The sequence below is a fragment of the Tamandua tetradactyla genome, chromosome 26, assembly GCF_023851605.1.
Source record: "Tamandua tetradactyla isolate mTamTet1 chromosome 26, mTamTet1.pri, whole genome shotgun sequence".
Classification (NCBI taxonomy): domain Eukaryota; kingdom Metazoa; phylum Chordata; class Mammalia; order Pilosa; family Myrmecophagidae; genus Tamandua; species Tamandua tetradactyla.
Genome location: NC_135352.1, coordinates 5,678,077 through 5,701,377, shown reverse-complemented (window position 1 = coordinate 5,701,377; position 23,301 = coordinate 5,678,077). Strand labels below are relative to the sequence as shown.

Here is a 23,301-nt window from a genome sequence, read left to right as displayed (position 1 = left end):
TCTAGCAGTCTTAGCAGGCAAGTACTGTTATCACCCTAATTTAACAGACAGGGAAGCACACACACAGGAAATTCAAGTGTTTTGCCCATGGCTTCACAGCAGGTGAGCGAGAGAGCCAGCATTTGATGCCCAGCGATCTGGTTTCAGAGCCTGCTCACCTAACCCCAATGCCTCTCATCATGAGCTCTTCTCAGGATTTCTAGGTCTCAGTCACACTCCTGACAAAGGCTGAAATGAGTTCAAGAATTATAACTTAAAATTAGGCCTAAGAGTCACCCCCAAGAGAACCTCTTTTGTTGCTCAGATGTGGCCTCTCTCTCCAGCCAACACAACAAGCAAACTCACCACCCTCCCCCTGTCTATGTGGGACGTGACTTCCAGGGGTGTGGACATTCTGGCAACATGGGACAGAAATCCCAGAATGAGCTGAGACTCAGCATCAAGGGATTGAGAAAAACCCTAGAATGAGATGAGATTCAGCATCAAGGGATCAAGAAAACCTTCTCAACCAAAGGGGAAGAGTGAAATGAGAGAAAATAAAGTGTCAGTGACTGAGAGATTCCAAACAGAGTCGAGAGTTTATCCTGGAGGTTATTCTTATGCATTAAGTAGATATCATCTTTTTAGTTAAGGTATAACAGAGAGACTGGAGGGAACTGCCTGAAAATGTAGAGCTGTGTTCCGGTAGCCATGTTTCTTAAAGATGATTGTATAACGATATAGCTTTCGCAAAGTGACTGTGTGATTGTGAAAACCTTGTGTCTGACGCTCCTTTTATCTACCTTATCAACAGACAAGTAAAACATATGGAATAAAGATAAATAATAGGGGGAACAAATGTTAAAATAAATTTAGATTGAAATGCTGGTGATTGATGAGGGGGAGGGATGGGGGTATGGTATGTATGAATTTTTTTCTGTTTTCTTTTTCTTTTTCTGAATAGATGCAAATGTTCCAAGAAATTATGATGATGATGAATCTGCAACTACGTGATGATATTGTGAATTACTGATTACATATGGAGAACGGAATGATCAAAAGTTAAGAATGTTTGTGTTTGGTGTTTTTTGGTATTTAAAAAAAAATTCTTTAATTAATTTTAAAAATTAGCATACAAAAAAGAATGTTTGCATTTGTTTGGTGTTTTTTGGTATTTAAAAAAATTTTTTTAATTAATAAAAAAATAAACAGACACACAAAAAAGGATTATAGATAAATCTGCCTTCTGTAGAGGGTTGTTGTGATATGTCCATAGTTGCAATGACAATGAATTACACTGTTCTGATGCCAATAACAATCAACACTGAGCCACACTGTACTACTATATTACAGAGTATATCATAAAGTAGCCTTTGACTGAACAGTTATCATGTTTCTTAATTCCAGCCCTTCTCTAAGCAAGAGGTAACCTGGATGGATGAAGGTTCTGGCGGAAGCTCCGTTCATGCAGGCCCTCTTAAAATACATGAGGCTTATTCGTGATCTGTGCCTTATTGTTCCTTCTGGAAGGCAGGATTTGTTTCTGATTCGTCTTTCGCTCCTTGTGGTGAGAATCCCTTAGGCATAGTAGGTGCTCAGTACACATCTGTGCAATGGCTGCACAAATGACAAATAAATAAAGGAAAGGTCAACACCCAAGTTCTTTGTAAAAGCATTCACAGAACCCTTGATCTCACACATCGTAGTCACTGTTGTGTCCCCAGGATTTAGAGAAGGGCCTAAATTTTTATTAATTTTAGGATTAAATCCTGAATTTTTGTTGAATGAAAGTATAAAGGATACACAGTCCTCCCATAGTTAAAGCATCTGTCTATCATTCCTCATTGATGCTTGGAATGGTTCAACAATTCTCACATCTGAGGAATAAGAAATATGCTGCTGCATGGCTGGGTCCTGAAGATGGAATGAGTTTAAATAGAAATGGTGTGAGCAGTCAACTTGAGATAAAAACCTGTGCTCCCATCCAAACGTTGAGAGGAGGGAGGGTAACTGAAGGATTTGCAGTTGGCAGTTTTTGTCATGCACGCTGGGGATGAGTGTGGATGTCTACAGCGCATTCCAGAATTTTCTTTCTTTGTTGACTAAGAGTTCACCACAGGCTGCTAGGCTGGGAGTAAAGCTCCCTGGTAGGCTGAGGGGAAGCGTTTCCCTTCCTCAGTTTCCCTGCTCCACTCCTGTCTCTGTTTCTTTGGGAAATGATTCCTCTAGCAATGGAGAAAGCATGTGATAGAAACCCCCCCCCCCCTTTTTTTTTTTTTTGCATGGGCAGGCACCAGGAATCGAACCCGGGTCTCCAGCATAACAGGCGAGAACTCTGCCCCTGAGCCACCATTGCACCCCCCCGATGGCCATTTTTAGATGTGGAATATCATGAGGCAGAGTGAGCTCCAACTTGGGGCACCTCTGGAACAGCCTTTTGGGAAAGGGTTGTTTTTTCCTTCCCTTAAAATGTATGCCTTGTTCTTCCAGACAAGATGCCTGACCTCCTTCCTCACCTCCTTGGCTGCCCTTCACCTCCTACCCCGGTCCCTCCTTTGAGCCCAGAATACAGCTGTCCTGTCTCCCCCTCTCCCTTTCCCCACCTTGCCTTCTGGGTCTGCAGGGGGTGAAAAGCCAGTCACCTGACCTCACGGACAGAAAGAGCCTACAAACCCATAAAGCTTAGGAGAAATGCCCTGGAGCAAAGTATTTCTTTGGAACTCACTCAGAAAAGTATCAGAGCCTGACATTCCCATGGGTTTGTCTCCTTGTAGCCTTTTATTGCAGAAAATTAGGCTCTGGCCACCATGCTTTAGATGTCTAATGCAGGTCATCGCTTAGCAAAACCCTGAGCTCCCATCTCCACCCCCAGCACCACTCCCTTGGCTAAGTGACATTTGGAGGCTGGTGGAGGGGGGGGTGGTGGAAGGACAGCTGAAGAAACAGCTGAGTGCCCTTGGATCGCTCTCTTTGCTGAGACTCAGGCCCAGCCTCTTCCCTCAGAACCTAAGAAATTTCATTCAGAGAGCTCCTTGTTGTCTAGAAGCCTTTATCCATTCATAACTTCCTGAGTCAGTTTTCATGGCACCTGTTGCCACCTCTTGCAGGTATTTTTGTCTTTGTCTATTTTCTCTGGGTCTCTCTACCTCTTTTCTCTCGGTCTCCTTCCATCTCCATCTCTTTGTGTCTCTGTCCAACTAGAGACCCCTCCCCGTCGCTCTTTTCCCCCCTAGCTCACGGCTTCTCCTCTCTCCTCTGGAGGACTCTGGGAAATGCCTGAGAGCAGCACACGTGGCTGTGTCACTTTCATCCAGATCCAGGTGGCTGCGATCCAGTACGGGATTTACGGGGCCCTGACCCTGAGCCGTCAAGAAGGAACAGCCAGATTAATGGGGTGGGCGGGCTGGGGTAATAATCGTTTGTTTGATGTGACAAGCCTGATAGGCGTTGATTTACTTACAGACTGATGGGCTTTTAATTGAGCACCTCCATCCCAGGCGCTTCAAAGGCAGGGGAAGTTGACAAGGGCCCCCTTTCACGGAGGGTCCCCGATGACTGACAGGCGCCCTCCACCCAGGCTCCCGCGCAGCCCACGACCGGCCCCGGAGGCCCTCACCAGGCCCCCTGGCAAAGTAACACATTTTCTGTACAACTCAGAAGTGGCCTTTTGTCTGCTGCCAAGGAAGGCAGGCTCTGCTCAGCGGGCCCCCGCGTCTTCCCGAAGGGTGAGGAATGAAGAGGGGTGGGACATGCCGAGCCGGTCAGGGAAAACAGGGGGGTGCAGGAGGAAGCCCTCGAGGTGCAAATGGCTACTTTGTCCTTTCTCTCATTGGCGGGTCTGGTTCTCTTCCACTCCACTTTCTCCTCCTTCTCCTCGCTTCCTCCTCTTTTCACTTGATCCTTCCAACAGCTCCCAAGCCCCTTCCTTCTCCCTCTCTTTCTCCTCCCATTTCTTCCTTCCTTCTCCCTCCCAGGAAAGGCTGGAAAAGGCGAGTGGGGTTCTGGTGCCCCAGGGTGTGGCCTGTTAGCACCAGCACCTCGGAGGCTGCAGGCCAAAGGGTTTTCTTTGGACTTGAAGGCCAGGCCTCCCTCCTGTAGGTGACACTGCAACGAAAAGGGGTCACAGGCTCTGTGGCTAAGGCCAAGACAATTCCATCCCATTCTTGGTTGCTCTAGAAGATGTTTTCACAATAAAGGTACTTGTTCTGTTTGACATTTTAGAAAACATTCTTTATCAGGGAAATTCTGGCAAAATAAATTTGTTTGGATTTTGTAGATTGTCTGTTTTGTTTTGTTTGGGTCCTGGGTTATTGACCACTGGACTTACCTTTATCCGTGGAAAAGGATGCACACTGCTGGCCAGCGAGCTGGGGTCCAAGGAATGGAGGCAGTGAGGAAAGCAATAAGGTAGGATTCCAACCCCGATGCTAGAGGATAGACCTCTGCAGTCACCTGGCTCCTTCACCAAGTCGGGGAGTCAGAGACCCCACCCAGTAAGAGCATAGAATTTAGGGTTCCAGGTCAAGTCCCTAAAGTGACTACCACCAAACTTTGGGCAATTGCCAACTCCTGGAGTAACAGGAGTTACTGTTACTCTTTTCCCCCCTGGAGTAACTTGTCTGTGTCATATCACCTGTAAGGGAATGGAAGGGCCTGACCATAATAATGACACATTTGCATAGCATTTTTAATTTGGAAAGTAATTTCACATAGATTATTTTAATTGATCTTTTAACAGCGAGGGGGGAGGGGGGAGACAGTAAGTATAGTGTTATTATGCCCAGTAGATAGTAAAATTGAGACTCAAAGAACTATGTGCTCCCAAGTGGCAAAAGAAGGAATTGAACTTCAGGTCTTCTTCCCCCCAAGTCTGAGAATTCAGTCACTGACCCCTCAGGCTCCCCATTCTTCTTGAAACTGCATTATCTTACTCCAAACAGGTAGTTCATTCCTGTTTTCCCATCTTCTTCTTTCACTGCCATGAAGGCCACTTGCAAACTTTGCCCAAGAGTACGAGGCTCCCTTAAGACATACTGTCCCATCTGTATAAGAAACAGTCATAGGTTTTGAGTAGGTGCCTGAGCTTTGGGTCCTGGCTGTATTGAAGACACATCTACTAATGTTTACAGCTATCATTTTAAGATCCATCTGACAGATCCCTCTCAGAGCCAGGAAAATATGTGTCTCTCCTGACCTGCTGGAAGAGTATTTTCTACTACAGAGCTTAGCCCCAGGGCAAAGGCTTTAGAGACATTAGTCCTCTCTCCTTTCTCTACTTCTGTGGTTGAACATATTTCCATTGGTGCTCTTAACACTCTGAGATATAATGATTTGTTTACGTGTCACCCTGCTTCCCACTAGAGAGCCGGATCCTTTACAGCAGGTACAAAACTCTTTGTATCCCCAGCATCCAACAGTGGAGTTTTTGTTGTAATGTTTGTTGCTGAAATATCTATTGAACAGCAGTAGAGTGTAGTGGTTGAGTCTAATCACCTAGGACTGTGTCTCAGCCCCACTGCTTACCAGCTATGGCCTTGGACGAGTCACTTAAATTCTCTGCGCCTCGGTTTCCTCATCTACAAAATGGGATAAAAATGGTACCTACCTCATAAGGTTATTGTGAGGACTGAATGAGTTAATAGTACATTTCATCCAATCTACAATGTATCATTTGGGGGGGGTGATCCTACTCAGAAAGTTAAAAAAAAAAAAAAGCTGCCGAATAAACTATGACACGATACTTTCTTACCAATGTAAGAGATGTTTAAAATGTGAGAAAAATGCATCTTAGGATTGATGAAATATGTCCTAGAAAAGTAGTTGGCATACAGTGTGGGCTATATAAGTGAGAACTACTACTGCTGTAGAATTGTGTTCTTATGACGCCTCCATGATGAGTGGCTTTATCCTCATTTTTGTCGATGAGGAACAAGACGTTCAAAGAGATGAAGCAACTTGACTGAGCTCACCTAACCCACAAGTCCACAGCAAGCATTCGCGAGCCTGCCTTTAGGTTCCATGATTTGCAGCTATTACAATAGCTGGCAGCCACCCACCAAGCTACCCGGGAATCAGGAGCTGGGTTTTGTTCTCAACTGCATTAGCTTTCTTTAATCTAAGTTTTTTTTCCCCTCTGGTATAATTACTCCTCTTTTTCCTCCCCCTCCTCCTTTGTACTTGGCTCTGATCTTTTTTTACTCTTCTGTTAATGGCTTCAGGTCTTACTGTATCTGCATTTTGAATTGTAAGCGACCTCAAATTTTTAAGGAGGTAGAAGGAGTATAAATAAATAGAAAGGTAAAAGTTAGCTTTGACAGATGACATGTAACTAGAAAAAAAAAATGAGAGAGGATGTGCCCACTGCCACATGTGAGGATATACAGATTCCCAGATGGACAGTTGGACGGACCCCAGCAACTGCCCAGCAAGTACCCACGAAAATTTCCCTCGCTCCCTCCAGCTCTTCCACTGAGTCCTGGGGAAGCTTCTGTGCCAACATGCCCTAATTAAAATGCAGGAAGTTCACTTTGTTTCTCAAGTAGGTTGTCTGCCATACCAGACTCTCTTTTTCCCCATGATCCCAATGAGACACTGGGGGGGGTGGGGGTGGGGGGCGGGAGGGCGAGGGGGTGCATCAAATTTCTAAGACCCTCTGACTTTGCTTGGTTACCCCCAAAAATGATGCACTTTGTGTGTCCTAAAAGAGTGTTAAGTTTCTAACTCTCTATTGCAGAAAGCCTGAGCTGAGAGGGTCCCATGTAAAAGGTACATCACTGTTTTAACACAGGAAGGGGAGTCACTAGAATCTACTCTATTTGGGAATTTGGGGTAGTCTCCCCACAACCCTCATGGAAGCAGGACCCCAGCTGGGATGGGTCACTGAAAGATGCCACTTACCACTTCATTATGTGCTCACAGGATGAACCCTATCATTCTAACTCTCTGTCAAGCTTGTAATGCTTATACTAAAAGATCATGGATAAAATATGGCATAGCATGGTGCTGGGTTGTTTTTCTTCCTTCCAAATAAAGAGGCCATGGGCTGGCTAGAGGGTTGCATTTGGAGGTGGAGAGCATTTCCCCAGAACTCCTCTCAACTCTCCTCTCCCACACACCTTCATACATGCTTAAGTAAAGACTGGCACCTGAGTATGGAAGTGATTTTTGAAAAAAGCTGCACTCAGGGAGCTCCATCAGGGGAAAGAGGGACCGTATATGCCATCCCTCAGAACCCCTGAGTGCACCTACAGTTCTTTCTCCAGAACTAAGTAAAATATCCTTAGGGTGAAAATGGGTGTGCAGCTATTCATTCAAATACAGGTAGTTCATCTCTACAGCTTACAAGAAAGCAGCCACACACCAAACCAGTTCCAATGCTGTCTGTATCTGGGCCTCCTGTGAGACAACCCCCTTAATAGAATATTTAAGAAATCAGATATAAATCATCCACCTTTTATCTCACCTGCAGATTCACATACCATTGAATGAATTGCGTGTATGTCTCTCTACATATAGTTGGTTGCAGGTACCTTTTTGAGTGGATATTGCCATGTTTTCAGACCTGAGGTGGTTTTCAATATCTGATCCACTTTTTTTCTGGAGATAAGGGTACAAAAATATAAATTTTAGATATTGCAGTCCAGAAAATAGATGTACCAGGAGACGTTTCAAAATTAAAACACACACCCCTCTGAAAACCTTTTTTGTCACTTGCAACCGATAAAACTGCCTATTGTTTTGACGCACTCATAAATAACTTGATTTTGGCATATGCTTTCATACCAAACAGAAAAATGAATAAATTAAATTTGATTTACAATCGTTTTCATTTTTATTAGCACTGCTCTGAAGAGTTTATGTAAAGGACGTGCCAGAGCAGTTATGCCAAATGTTTTAAGGTGTTGGTATTGATATTACATAAATTAAGGTGTTTTAATTTGCATTCTTTAATTAACTAAATACTGGCAGAAAAATAAAACACAAGGGCAGCCCTGACTTATTGCCTCTATTAAACTGCTGACGTCTTAGAAAAGATGCTTTAAGTAATCCAATTCTTGGGGCGGCAGGGGGAGGGGGAAATGGGCAGCAAATATTAACACTCTCTTATTTGGCAAAATACATTGGGCTGAAGAAGCCAATTTCCTGCTTTGCTTACAGGGGTGATGAGGGGGTAGGTGTGTTCTAAGAAGGTCTGAATTCGTGTCCTCAAGGAGGAACTTGACCAAACGCTTTAACTGGCCATCCTGCCCAGGTCCAAGACGAAGGAATAAGGGTGTAGGACCCGGAGATTTGCCTCTCAGGGCTGAGAAAGGATGAGCTAGGCATTCTGTTGGGTAGAACCCATATCAAAACAATGAAAGACCCTTCCGCGGAGTTGCTTGCTCCTGGTCAATCCTCATCAATCCTGCCCCAACATACTCGGACCCCTAAATCAAAAAGTAATTTTTTTAAGTTTTCTTTAAAAATGTGCCAGAAGGGTGCAGGGGTAGTTCAGCGGTTAGAATGCCCACCTTTCATGCAGGAGACCCAGATTCGATTCCTGGACCATGCACCCCCTCCAAAAAAAAAAAAAAATGCCAGAATATTCCAGCTCCTTTCTATACCTTGAGTCCTGCCACCACCTCCAGAGACTGTGTTTTTTATTCAACATCACGGTGGAGACAGGTTCTTTCTCGTCTAAGCGCATTCTTTCTTTTCCCTACCTTTCCTCGTTCACTCTTGATTTTTGCCTTCCATTTCTCCTCCCCTAGAGGGTGAGAGTCAACTCTGGCCAGATCTCATTTTCTGTCATTTTCCTCCCAGACTTAAAAAAGAGGAAGAAGGAGGCGGGCCGCGGTGGCTCAGCGGGCAAGAGTGCTTGCCTGCCGCGCCGGAGGACCCCGGTTCGATTCCCGGCCCCAGCCCATGTAAAAAACAAACAAACAAACAAAATATAATAAAACAAGAAAATGTTTAAAAATGTTTCCCTTTCTTCCTCCCTTCCTTCCTTCCATCCTTCCTTCCTTCTCTGTCTTTCCTTCCTTTCCTCCCTCTCTCTAAAAAAAAAAAAAAAAAAAAAAAAAGAGGAAGAAGGAAAAGATGGCATTTTCCAGCTGTTGGCCACAGATTTCGCTTCAAGCACAAAATGCTGAGAAAATTCTTTCTCTTCAGGGTCCTCAGTGAGCCATCAAGTACAACAGCCTTTAATGTTCTGTGCTTCTCCGAGGACATAGTCTTGCATTCTCTGGGGAGACTGAGGGGTAGAAAACTTGGAACCTCATGAACACGTGTTGAGCTGATTAAAAGGTCACACACAGAGAGAGGTGGGGTTGGGGGAGCAGGGTTCACCTTCCTTCCGGTCCTACACCACCCTTAAACTTCCATATGGCATTATCTCTCTTTGAGATTGCCCCCGTAAGAAGCAATTCAAGGGAATTCAAAGGAATTGCACCCAACTGCCCCAGATCTTTGAATATTGTCATTATGCAGTGTCCTTTCTCCAGCTTTCTTCCTGGATGGTTTTCCTTTATTTGCTCAAGGAATAAAGGATGAATTCCATCTTTTAACAAGGAAAATACTGTTCTCCTTTGCCAGCACCCTATCCCTTACCCCCTTCCAAAAACAAAATATCGCACTTTCTTGTCGTTTCCCATCTTGCAGCGCTGTCAGTTGTTTTAAAACAACTGTTTTAAAACATGTCTTCTGTCATAAATAAAATTGTCATCATGCATTTTGACTGCAGTGGTGAAAAATGCTCTCGGCTTGGAGAGAGGAGAGGAACCTGTGAGCATCCATTCAGGCCTGATGTGGAACCAGGAATAAACGTGGGAAAAAACACTTTCCACACCCAGTTTTCAACCATTGAAACTTTTCCGGTTGAAGATCTGTGTTTGTTTGTTTGGGTTTTTATTGTTCATTCATTGATTAATTAATTTAAGGAAATTAAGAGAAAAACAAAGACAGCCTGGCAGAGAGCAGTTGAAGTTATAAGTTACAGACCTTAGGAGACCCAGTAAAGGCACCTCATGATGCTTGAAAGTTTTTCAAACTCTGAAGCAGGGTTGGGGTGGGGTGGTAATACTCCGTGGGAATTCTTGTTAGAATTTTACTTTAGACATCCTGGAATTTAAATTTATCCTGATCCTATGAGCCCATCAACTTCATACCGGTCCCCAGTAGTCCATTTCAGAGTTACTGGGTCAAGGTCACTAACAAAAATTGACTCAGTGGCCCAAGGGGGCGAAGATGAGGAGAAAGCTGGGCTCGGGCTGAGAGCCTCTGCAAAGAGAAACTCCTTATATCAAAACACCTAGAATGGGATACTCTGCTTCACTTTTTTGTGGCTGTTGTTGGGGGGGGGGGGGTACATGGTTCATGAAACAGAAAACTCATTAACTCAACCCTTGTTGAGAAATCATGTATATATGCCCTGTTTTACCTTCGAATTTTGCAGATGCTATCAATAAATAAAAATAAGAACAAAATGAAGACTCACCAACTGCCTTGGTGAGTACGCTAGAACAATAATAATTTCCTTCATGATTTGAGATTTTCTAATGCTTCACAGTCCTCATTCTGGAAATTCATGGTTAGGATGGGAGATGAGCCTCTCCAGACAGTACAAAATCTTTGTTATACTGTCTTTGTCATGAATCTTTGCCTTTGAATGAGCATGCATTTAAAAGTTCTGGATAAACCAGAGTTCTCATTAGGATTCACTTATTAGAAATGCTGTTGTGTTAAAATACAAAATTGTCAATATGCTGGATTCTTTTAGGCCAGCCTTGATTGTTCCCCTCTTCCTCCTCCTTTTTCTTCTGTTAAATTATGAAGCGGATGGGAAGAGAAGGAAGAAAGCCTGAGAAGCAGGCACTTTTTCCTAAATCCAAAGATGGAAATGGAAATTCTTCTTATTTGAACCTTCATAGTTTTCCAAATGAATGTCACCAAAAAGTCCAGAGGTATTTCCAATGCATTCTTTCCTGAGTCCCTGAGCTGAATTTCTAAACAATCCCACCTTATCCCATCACCAAAGCTATCTCACCAGCTTTCTTAAAGAGGGCTTGTTTTGAATGCATATAGCTTTTGACCCAGCAATTCTACTTGTAGAATTCTATCGTATAGTTACACTACCATACATGAAGAAAAAGTTCACATCCAAAGTTATTCATTGCAGGAGCAAAACATTTAGAAACACTCTAAATGCCCATCAGTAGGGGATGATTAAATAAACTGTGGTATATCCATGTAACAGAATGCCAGGAATAAAAATAAATGAAATAAAAATAAAACACAGAAGCTTTTTATGCAATATCCAAAGTATATTGATTCAAAAAAAAAAAAGGCAAGTGCAGGACAGTATGTAGAGTATGTTACCATTTGTACATGAAAGGGGGGGGGGGAAGAATATATATGCATTTGCTAATATATGAATAAAATATCCCTGGTTATGCATTAGGGAAGGAAACTAAATGGCTGGAGGGATGTTTTTTCTCATAGTTCTGGAATATGGAGCCATGGGAGTACATTTAATAATAAATAAATGCATAAAATGTTCAGGAAAATAAAATAATAAACTGAAATCAGTTTTAGAGGGGGCATATTGCATAAATCCCGGTTCTAAATGGACCACTGTACTTTTGGCCATTGTTTTGGTTGGGATTCACCCCTCCAGCTTCCTTCTCCATGCAGAGGCTGGCAGAGGTCCACTGAAATAAACACTTCTCAAAATTGTCCTGACATCTTGGAATCTGGCTTTATCAAATACATCTTGTAATAAATGAGCCTACACCTGAGCAGCTCTTCCCTTTTCTCTAATCGGGTTTGTTGAAAGGAGCTTGGAGCTGCCCATCCCAGCTACTTGGAAGTCTGGCTCAGACAGGACACATTTGTGGCAACTTAGAGGCTTGTCCACTAGAAGAGGGGATCATAGCAATATTGTTACCTTCATGGCTGAAGTCCGAGTGTATGGAAGTGAGGTAACTTAGACGCTTACAGTCTGCCAACATCTGCCAGAGTGTCCCAGATTCTATGGCCACCCAGTTGGTGGTAGCTCGGAGTCTGGGAGAAGGATATTTGGGGAGCAGAGCCATTGGGTAACCTGCTTCCCATCTCAGGGCCTTCCATTCTACTCCTGGATTCCCATTATCTCCAAATGGGAGGTGTTGCATGATCATACCTGAATGGTGTCCTCCATCTAGAAAGTGCTCATTAAATACCGAGGAAATTTAACTTTCAGTAAAGGCACTCAAGAACAGGGGATAACTGAATTGCTACCCACTAAATAGGATTGAAGCTAGGGCCTTTGTTTTTTTTTTTTAATCTGCAAAAAAGCACACAGATGCCCAGGGGAAAAGGTTTCCCTGTCTTTCAGGAGCTGCTGGATGGGCATAACAGAGACATAGAGAGGCCAGGTTGCTGGCCTACTCTGGCCTTCACCTTCCACCTGGCACCCATCAGACCCCTAATGAGTCCCTTCTTTCAGCTTCCCCTGACCCCATTCTCATTCCTCAAAATGGAAGGAAAATCCTCATCTAGAACGCCAGCCCTCAGGGACAAAGTAATGGGTCTTCATTTCTTCTGCTGATTTTAGTGCTTCATCCCCTTTGGCCCTGGACTCTAGGGAGAGTGGCTCAAGAATCAGTCACCTGGATTCGAATCCCAGCTCCACTAGTTTCTAGCTGTGTAACCGGGTAAGTTATTTAACCTTTCTGGGCCCGGATGCTCCTCCTATAAAACGGGCATAATAGCAGTGCCCGCTTCTTTGGTGCGTTTTGTGACATACATGAGTTCTTCTATGTAAGGTGCTCCCAGCAGTGGCTGGCACACAGTAAGTGCTCAATAAATGTTACTCTTACCCTGGGTAGCACATGGTCTGCTAATCACAACCGAGATGCAGACTAAGGTGTGAGTCCTCCCAGCGGTATTTGCATCTTAAAAGAGGAATCCCCGTGAACTGGGGAGGCCCAAAGGAACAAAGTGGTCAGGGGTGAATGCCCATGGGGCGGGATTGATGTATATGGGGATGGGGGCTGCAGGAAGGAGAACTTCAAAAGCACACCTACCTCAGAGGCCAGCCCTGCCTATCTCCCCAGGGGCTGATAGGAGATAAATGAAACCAGTTCTTCAAAGCAGCCCGTTCAAGGATCCGGATCAAACGCCTGGGCTTGAAGATAAGCTTTGGTCTACTTTTCCTTTTGTCTATTCCTTCCCACCCCATCTCCAAAGGAAATTCTCAGGGGAGGAAAAGCAGTTAATTCCTCCATTTTTATCAAAAGGGGTTGTCTCCTCGTCCATAGAGCAACCAGCTGTGAAGGAAGGCAGCGGACAGAGAACCCAGGAGAGAGTTATCAGGATCTCTTACACACGCACACACGCTGCCAGGGGTCTGCTTTGGGGCTGCAGACTCTCCCTTAAGTTCTAAGGGCCTGTTTTCTCACCTGTCAAACAGAGATAATAACATCTGCCCAGAATAATGCAGAAAATTGTTCCGGGATGATGGACACAGATATATTTGGGAAAAGAGATGTAAACATGTCTATATAATTACATTCTGAAAGAGGCAGTCATCCCTCTTGAATCCTTTGGGGATTAGGGTGAGATGAGATATAAATAGCCCTATATATATGTAAAACTATTATTCATTCATTCATTTATTGAGCACCCGTTGCAACCAGACTATCTAGATTTGCATCTCGGCCCCACCTCTTACCAGACTGGATCTTGGACAGCTTAATTAAACCCTCCTGGAAGGTGGAGCTAACCCTGGGACCTGCCTCACAGGTTTTCTGTAAGTATTAAGTGGTGCAATGCATGGAGAAGTGCTTGGGACACCACTTGGCACTGCCCTCCGTGTTGGCTACTGGACGGGTGACAGTCAAATACTCTGCTGGGCAATAAGCATACAAAGAGGATGGAGAAAACACAGAAGCATTCACAGTCCAGTGGGAGAGCTGACAAGCAAACTCAGCAGAGGCTGAATGCAATGATGGAAGGGAAGGCCACATCACCGATTGTGAGGGCATGCAAGAGAAAGCTGCTTCTGCCCCGGGGAAAGTGAGTCATCCACAGAATGGGTTTCCCCCCACTCCACCCCCCGCGAGGCTGGCGGGGCTGAGCTTTAGCCCATCAGCTTCTGCAGCTCGCCCGCCTCAGTGCCCCTCTGGCCCTCTCGTGCCCCAGGCTGCATCTGAATCCTGGGGATGTGCAGACAGAGGGAGTACCCAGGGTGCAGGGCGCTACATCAGGGCTCCTGGCCAAGGCAGTAATTGCCAGCTGCTGAAAGATATTAAACGCCAGGAAGGAAAACCAAGTTCTCTACGAGGCAGACTTTTCAGAGTTCTTACAGCTTGTTAAAAAAAAAAAATGTAAATAGTTACCCAGTGAGATATTATTTCATGTTGTTGCCATTAGAATTTGAGTGTTACGCCAAGAGAGGCGGTCATTCAGGCAATTCTGCCTCAACGAGGACTGAAAACCACGCATTAACCCCACACAACAAATCTCCCATCTCTAGCTTGCAACCTGACTCAGGCATTTTTTCCTGGGTGGCACATTTTATGTAAATGGAAACAGTGAGAAAAAAGTCTATAAATATTCAGACTTTGCTACAGGATTTTCTTGGCGGTTTCTGAGGGGCTTTTTTTTTTTAAACATACATTTGGCTGGAGGCTGGGGGAGGGGTGACCTCATTTCCCTGGAATTTGGGGACAGCTGGGCTTTTCCTGCAGGTTTCCTGCCCTAAGATCCTCCAGACCCAGGTGCTGAAGAGGTCACTTTCCAAGGCAATAGCCCTGCAAATGCAAATGACGCTATTGATCACCGTCCTCATTTGCCTGGAACTTTCTTTGCACCAACCATGAAACATGTGACACACATTGTCTGCTCCTGGTTTCCAAGCTCTGAGTTGACACTGCTTTCTTGAAGTGTACCAATGAGGAAACCGAAGTCGAGGGAGGCTAACTTGGACAGGGTCATCCAACTCGTATGTTGTAGAATGAGGTTTCAAATTCCTGGCTCCCAGACACTTGCAAAAGGGACCACAACATTCTAAGTTCAGAGCTCTGGCTCCCAAGAGTCACACACACACACACACACCAAATGCCGACCAGCTCTGCCACTCACTAGCTGCGTGAATTTGGGGACGTGACCAATCACTCTACCCTCTCTCTCCAGCTGTAAATGGGCCGATAACGACAGTACCTGATGCTTATCAAATGCCTGACACATGACACATAGAATTGTTACTTATCACCGCAGTGTCACAGGAGTGTGTTCAAGCAGCCCTCACCCCTGTCTTATTTTGACGGTGGCTGCATTCCCAGAGCAATCTGAGACCTTGGCTACAGGAAGGCCCCTTAACCACACATCTGCCACTTTTCTGCTAGGGGAAGACTTGAGCCATATGCCCTGTAGGACACTGGCTCCAGCCACGCCCCCAGCACAGTGCTCTGCTCACAGCTGACCCTCAATAAACACTGCCCGACTGACTCTGGGGCCATATTCTCTCCCAGGTGACAAGCCATTCCTTTGAAAACTGCATTTCCTTTCAGGCCACTACTAGAACTCTGTAGCATTTCAGCTAAGTGAATGTCAAATATGGGTTGTAATAATCATCTGGTTGCGACTTAATTAGGCCTCTGGCTCAGCTAAGTATGAGTTTTGTTCCATTTTCTCTCCTAAGGTGATTGGCTGGGTCCGACCAAAAAGGCCCTGCTGCCCCAACCAGAACCCTGAAAAGCCTTCCCACTTCCTCACCAGCACCTTTCAGGAGGAAAGGAAAGAGCCCTGGCTTCACCAGAATGCTGTCTGGCAGCCACTGTTCCCATCAGTGGTTACTGCATGAGCTGAAGGAATGGGTGTTTTTAGCAGGAGAACACATTATGACCAGGCAAATATCCCCCGGCCCGCCCCCAGCCTGGCCATCCTGTCCTCACCTCCTCCTTTTCCCCTTCCTTTCATTCATTCGCTACCTTTCCTCTTCTTCTCTCCAAATAGAACAAATATTCTATCGTCCTCCTTCCTTCTGCTCTTTCTCCTTTCTGCTGCTTCTTTCCAAATTCCTGAAGGCCTTTCTTCTCTCCCCTCCCCTTCGCTCTCAGCTTATTTCCCATTAATCATCCCTAACACACATCTGCTAGGGGTCCTAGAAGGATTTCTTGGCTCGCTCGCACAGCTGGGCTGGTTACAATAATCAAGAAAGAGTCTTTCATCTTTTACTGTCTTCTAGGTCTCCCTGTTCCCAGCTCTTCCTCCTCCAAGGTGTCTACGAAAGCCAGCCCTTTTCCACTCTGAGTGGCTTTTTTATGCTGTCTTCTCAAATGGCCTTGCAGGTTGAAGCAGCCCCGTGGTGGTGTTTTAGGGGTGGTGTTGGCAATGGCCATGATGTTAAAATGCACAGAGGTTGGCATGAGCAGGACTAACCCAGGGGTTACGCTGCCCCCGCCTGCCCCCCAGCCCTTTGCTGTGCCATGCTGTGGCTTGGGAATGACAGGCTGGAAGCTATCACTCCATGGAACCCACCACCATAAAATAAATGGGATCCCCCCTTTTCCTCACATTCCTGCGCCCCTCTTGCTGCAGTATGGGGGCCATCTCCCAGTCAGGGCATCCCTAAGCATTTGTTTTAACCTGAGTTTATGAGGATTAAAATGGGGGGAGGGAAGACCTGCGTGGTTTCCAACAGGTCCGCACACACTGCCCCCAAATACAGCATGTCTCCAGTGAGTGTATTTGGTTTAGCTTAGGGCTGATATGGCCTGGAAGTGCTGTCTGCTGTCTTCTTTACTGAGCATGATAAATGTTCATGATTGCTAATTCTACGATAGTTATTTCTTTCTGCTTGAAGAACCCTTTTGAAATCACCCATTCCCGTCTTGGGTTCTCCGGTTGTCTCAAGACGTGGGCCAGTGTGGCGGGAGTTGGGACGGGTAGTCCTGGAGGGATATGCCCCAGGTGACAGGCCTGACAATTGCAGTGATGGATTGGGGCTGGGAAAGTAAGTGGTACTGGAAAGGAGGCAGTGACACCAGCGCGCCTCCACTGGCCGCCAAGAGCACCGAGGAGTGGTCTCCTCTGAGGCGGGTGCACAAAGAACCAGCCTCGCCCTGATGGGCGGCGGACCAGGAAGGAACTTTAATGTCGGGACTGGAACTATGTAAAATCTCTGCCGGGAGCGAAGCTGGCAATGCACACTTTACCCGAACGACGCGGGTGGGTATTGTAATTTTTTATAAAAAGTTTTCACTGCAAAAATTTCCTGGGAAAACCGAGTGCATTTTCCCCGCATAAGGAAGAAGGGGATGGGAAGGGGGGCGGGTGTGCATCTTTGGAGTTCGCGTCCACGTGCGGTACTTGCAGCGTGGCACCCGGCTTCTCTCGGTTTCGGACCTCACCCATGATCCCAGGTCCCCCCAAAATAGCAGCCAGGCGTGGTGCAGCAGAGGGCACTTTTCGCTTCTAAAGAGGACATGGTAAGAAACCCAAAATGCGCCCCCCATCAAACCCTATAAATCAGTAGGTAGGCACTGCGTGCCAGGCGCCTCCGGGCGGCGCGCGCCTCCTGGAGAACCGCGCCTCCGCGCCTACCTCGGCTCCCGCTCCCTCGCCACCATCTCACCCCAAAAGAGAGTCCGCGAACTAGTCCGCTTCCGACAGCACAGGCTTAGTGGTTGGGGCGGCTCACGCCAGGTAGACCGTAGATGCTTCCGGGACTCCGGCGCTTCCCAGCGAGCGCGGCCCGGGCACAGCGGAGCAGAGCCCCGCGGCGGCCTCTGGGAGAAGCTCCGGCTCAGCCCCACCCGCAGCGAGCGCCGCGCGCTCCCACCCCCACCCCACCGCCGGCCGGGTAACAGCCCCCATCAGCACCCCCACCCCCACCCCCAGCAGTGGGAAGGGAGCGAGGAGAGAACGGCAGGTAAGTCAGCAGTGGATAGGGCGCGGAGCCCTAGGTTCCTCTATAAGAGCAGTCCCTTGGAGGACCCCGAAGTGAGGGCCGCCCGGCTGGGGGGAGGGGCGGAACAGAGCGGGTGGTGGCGGCCGAGGCGGCGGCCGCGGCCCCTTTAAGGCTCTCCCCTCCCACCGGCGGCGCCGGCCTCCACCCGCCGCTCTCCCCGCCCCGGGGCCCCGGACGAGCGCGGCGATTGGGCGGGCGCGGCGATCCCTTTGAAGTGTGGCCGCCGCTTGCTGCTATTTGACGCGCGGCTCGCGGCAGGCCAGGGTTTTTGTGCGGCTCGCCGGGGCTGGCGGCGGCGGCGGCGGCGGCGGCGTCGGCGGCGGCGGCGGCGCGGAGACCGGGAGCAGGCGCGGCGGAGGCTGCACGGCGCTTGGCGCTGCGGAGCGAGCCCACCCGCCCCGGGAGCTCGCCGGCGCGCCCCCCCCAGCCGCGCCGCCCCCTCCAAATGAGCGATTCGCCCCCTGGATCTAACCCAAGGACACCCGAGAGCAGCGGCAGCGGCAGCGGCGGCGGCGGGAAGAGGCCGGCGGTGTCCCTCTTGCCCCCGGCGGACCCCCTGCGCCAGGCGAACCGGCTCCCAATCAGGGTCCTGAAGATGCTGAGCGCGCACACCGGCCACCTCCTGCATCCGGAGTACCTACAGCCGCTGTCCTCCACCCCCGTCAGTCCCATCGAGGTCAGTCCGCCGGCCGCCGCCGGGCCCACGGCCCTGTCCCCTGCGCCCCGGGGCTCGCTGAGGCGCCCAAGTCCCTCCCCACTGGGGGACGGAGAGAGGAGGGACAGAGGACAGAGGGAGCCCAGCCTATCCAATTCTCCCACGGCTTCCCCAGGGAAGCTCCCCCTTCCACACCCGCCCTTGGGAGCTGCGGCTTTGCTTTCGGATTGGGGTGGCCCCTGGCGTCCCCGCTGGGTCCTTTACTTTTCTCCGCGCCCTTCCCCCCTCCCCAGTTTTCCGGGCCAACGGCGATATCCATGGGCTTTTCCGACCCCCGAGTCCCCGATCCCCCCATCCAGACCTCGGATCCCCTCGGATCCTCCAACCTGGGTCTGTTCTCTTTGAAGCCCGGGCCACCCCCGCTGCACTCCGCCTGCGTCCCAGCGGGTTAGGACGCGCTCCACCCGGACACAGCCGATCCCGGCTCTTTCTTCCTCCCACTTCCCTGGGTGCCCTCCCCGGGAAGGAGGGGCCCCAAGAGAGCACCCCGGACAGCACCTCCTCTAGAAAGCGCTACTCGGGGCCTTTAACCCGCGCGGCCACTGCCCGAAACCCGTCCCAAGCGAAGTTCCCCAAACTAATGGGCTAAGTTTTTCCCCTGATCCTAGAGGAGAAAGAGAATGGAAGGAAGGGGGCAAGACCCGGCCCCTCCCTTGTTTCCCCCTCACCCCCCAGGGGAACTTCTGTGGGTGAGCCTCTTCCAACCGGCCCCCTTCCCCGGGGCCTGGGGTGCACTCCGGGACCCCGCGGGGCGAGTGTCCGCAGTTCCCCACCCACCAACCCATCCTGGTTCTTCCCGGGCGTCCCCTCCGGCTCCGTGGGTCTCGCTAGTCTCACCCCCTTCTCCCTCCCTCTGCTGCTGTCTCCCACAGCTGGACGCCAAGAAAAGTCCCCTGGCGCTGCTGGCCCAGACCTGCTCGCAGATCGGCAAGCCAGACCCGCCGCCCTCCTCCAAGCTCAACTCGGTAGCGGCGGCCGCCAACGGGCTGGGAGCGGAGAAGGATCCGGGCCGCCCTGCCACCGGCGCTGCCTCGGCCGCCGCGGCCCTCAAGCAACTGGGGGACTCCCCGGCCGAGGACAAGTCCAGCTTCAAGCCCTACTCCAAGGGCTCCGGCGGCGGCGGCGGCGACTCCCGCAAAGACGGCGGCTCCTCCTCGGTGTCGTCCACCTCCTCCTCGTCCTCCACGTCCCCGGGAGACAAGGCGGGATTCAGGGTCCCCAGCGCCGCCTGCCCGCCCTTTCCCCCGCATGGAGCGCCGGCCTCCGCGCCCTCGGCCTCGTCCTCGCCCGGCGGCTCCCGGGGCGGCTCTCCACACCACCCTGACTGCAAGACTGGCGGCGGCGGGGAGCTGGATAAGAAAGACCCGGAGCCCAAGCCCAGCCCCGAGCCAGCGGCGATGAGTCGCGGCGGCGGGGAGCCCGGGTCGCACGGCGGCGCCGAGGCCGGGGCCTCTGGGCGCAAGTCGGAGCCGCCCTCGGCGTTGGTGGGGGCCGGCCACGTGGCGCCGGTGTCGCCCTACAAGCCGGGACACTCGGTGTTCCCGCTGCCACCCTCCAGCATCGGCTACCACGGCTCCATCGTTGGCGCCTACGCCGGCTACCCGTCTCAGTTCGTGCCTGGCCTGGATCCTAGCAAGTCTGGCCTCGTGGGAGGCCAGCTGTCCGGGGGTCTGGGCCTGCCACCCGGCAAGCCCCCCAGCTCTAGTCCCCTCACCGGAGCCTCTCCCCCGTCCTTCCTGCAGGGATTATGCCGCGACCCCTACTGCCTGGGGGGTTACCACAGCGCCTCGCACCTCGGTGGCTCCAGCTGCTCCACTTGCAGCGCGCACGAGCCGAGCGGGCCCAGCCTGAAGGCGGGGGGCTACCCGCTGGTGTACCCCGGGCACCCGCTGCAGCCCGCTGCGCTCTCGTCCAGCGCTGCCCAGGCCGCGCTCCCGGGCCACCCACTCTACACCTACGGCTTCATGCTGCAGAACGAACCGCTGCCGCACAGCTGCAACTGGGTGGCGGCCAGCGGGCCGTGCGACAAGCGCTTCGCCACATCGGAGGAGCTGCTGAGCCACCTACGGACTCACACGGCCCTGCCAGGCGCCGAGAAACTTCTGGCCGCTTACCCCGGGGCCTCGGGCCTGGGCAGCGCCGCTGCCGCCGCCGCCGCCGCCGCCGCTGCGGCCGCCGCCTCCTGCCATCTGCACCTCCCCGCGCCCGCCGCCCCCGGCAGCCCCGGGGCGCTGTCTTTGCGGAGTCCACACACTTTGGGGCTAAGCCGATACCACCCCTACGGCAAGAGCCACTTACCCACAGCCGGGGGCCTGGCCGTGCCGTCCCTCCCCACAGCCGGACCCTACTACTCGCCATACGCGCTCTACGGACAGAGACTGGCTTCAGCCTCCGCGCTTGGATACCAGTAACTACAGCTCTTCCCCCCCACTCCCCCCACCCCATCTCCCTTCGCCCCCCTGCTCCCCCCTTCCCCCCAGTCGCCATCGCCGCTGCAGCCTCCACTACTGCTTGCCCCTCCTGGGTTTCCCGTCCCAGAGCCTCCCTACCGGACTATGTATTTATTTACTATAACGTTAGCTTACAAGCTGGGAATATAAGTGCATTAACGGCCCACACGAGTCAATGGTATGCAAAAAGTCTGTGCCCCCCCCCAAATAATAATATTAATCACACGAATAACTACATGATCCCCGCCCCTCCGCCTTTTCTTTTTCTCTTTTTTTTTTTTCTCTTTTTCTTAGAATTAAGTTGTAACTTTTTTTTCTTGTTTCTTTTTTGGCCGATTGGTTTTAAGGGAAGGAGGGGAAATTGGGGTTTTTGGGTTCTTCTATTTGTTTTGTTTTCCCTCTCGGGAACTTTCTTGCATGAATCTTAACCTGTTAAACTACATTTTCCCCTTTCACTAGTCCCCTTTCTCCTTCATTCCCTCTTGTTTCCTTCCATTCGAAGTTCTGTTTTTCCTTTGTACAAATAACAGAGAGGAACTTTTTTTTTTTTTTTTTTGGTAACTGCATTTGGGGAGAAAGGAGGGGGCTCCAACCGTGGCAGGAGGTCTCAGGTTCTCTTGACCAGGAACTCTGATCTGCGTCCTTTGCCACCTTCTCCTCGTGCATTACCTGCCCACACCCGTGGAGTCGGTCCTTGGTCTGGGCCCTGGCCCCCAAATTAGAGCCTTGCTTCCCCACCTTTTTCTGAGCATGAGAGAGCCCTGACCCCACCAGCAGGCTCCATAGAGGGGCCCAAAACGGGTTCCCCAGAGCCTTTCCGTCCACTTCTATTCTCTAGCCTCTCTCCTGACCCCAGACACCCCGTGGTCCTACTGCCTGCTGGTGGGGGGGGGACCCCATAGGGCCCATCAATTAAAAGCCTCACAAACCCCCCACCCCCTGCCCCGTGTGGAACTTTGCTCTTTATATTTTGCGAAGTGCTTTATAGAAGTTTTCTCTCCGTTATTGGGGCAGAGACCCCTCCCCTGGCTGTAGGGGCGGGGTCGGTGATTCTTGCTAGATCCCTCCAAAGCAGACCAGTGGCCGTGTCAGGGGACAGTGCCACCCCGTTAGCTCCGTTAGGGGGGGCTGGGGGAGGTACGGAGCACACGGATCACAGCAGACCCCTTTGCCCCCTCCCAGCCTGGCCCCGAAGTTGGCCGTGGGCTCCCGCAATGACTGGGATGGGAAACTGGAGCCCCTGGGTCCTCTCCGCTCCCCTTTCCCCCCTCCCAGTCTTATGCAGTGCGGGGGGGGGGGGGCTGTGGGGGCTCTTGGGGACGAGTAGAGCTCACCCTTGGTAAGACTTATTTTGTTAATAAATGGAATACTTGGCTATATTCACACCGTGGTGTGTTTCTCTCTTGCCTCCCCCACCGCCCCACTTCCAGACACCTACGCAGATGCCCTGCTTTTATTCTGGTTGAAAATGCCTTATGGTTTCCCGCAGAGAAGAGATTTCCGTTCAAGGTCGAGTTTAATACCTTTCCTCGGGAAAGGAGGGGGAGAAAAGAAAAAACAAAATTGCTGCCAATGCATTACAAATAACATAAAACTACATTTATTTTTCCCCCCATTTAGTTATTTAGCGCCCAGCCTCACTTCAAAGGCCCTGATGTTTCCTGGGGCTGGGCTGGAAGGCGTGCGCGGCTGTGGATTTTCCTATGGGCCTAGGTCCGAGGTGTCAGGGGCCGGGAAGGGAAGCAGGACCGAGGGTTCCAGCTGCAGGCCCGCAGTGGGCTGGGGGAACCCGGAGACGGCCCTCTCGCGCCACCTGGCGGCAGGATGGCGGAAGACAGGTGGAGAAAAGCGGCAACTGGTGCCAACCCCCTGGGCTAGCCTCCGCGCTTTTCCACTCCTCCCAAAGCCGAGGACGTCATGTTCTGGGTTTTGTGGGGTTTTAGCTCCCTTACCTGACAGCGCCTTTTATATGCCTTTGAAGTCAAGGGTATCCGACAGGGGCTTCGCAAGGCTTTGGGGGCTCTTGTTGACCCGGTCGTGTGTACCCGCGGATTTGGGGTTTTGCTGGAGAGGGCGCGGCGGGTGTGCCGGGGACCCTGAGCCGGGCTCCCGGGCCTGGCTAGACTGTTTCCTTGAACTCGCACGACTGGTATTGGCTTCTGCAGCCTCGGGCAGACGGAGAGGCGGGGGCGAGGGGGAGGGAGGTCGCGGGTGATGGTATTTAC

General features: G+C 50.4%; 1 protein-coding gene across 1 annotated transcript; it reads left to right on the top strand.

Moving 5' to 3' along the window:
- The first annotated feature begins 18,305 nt into the window (after positions 1–18,305).
- ZNF703 (zinc finger protein 703) lies at positions 18,306–22,459 on the top strand. Its single transcript, XM_077144162.1, has 2 exons — positions 18,306–18,587; positions 19,499–22,459. The coding sequence occupies exons 1-2, from the start codon at positions 18,357–18,359 to the stop codon at positions 21,035–21,037; spliced, it is 1,770 nt and encodes a 589-aa protein (XP_077000277.1). The 5' UTR covers positions 18,306–18,356; the 3' UTR covers positions 21,038–22,459.
- The last annotated feature ends 842 nt before the right edge of the window (positions 22,460–23,301 follow it).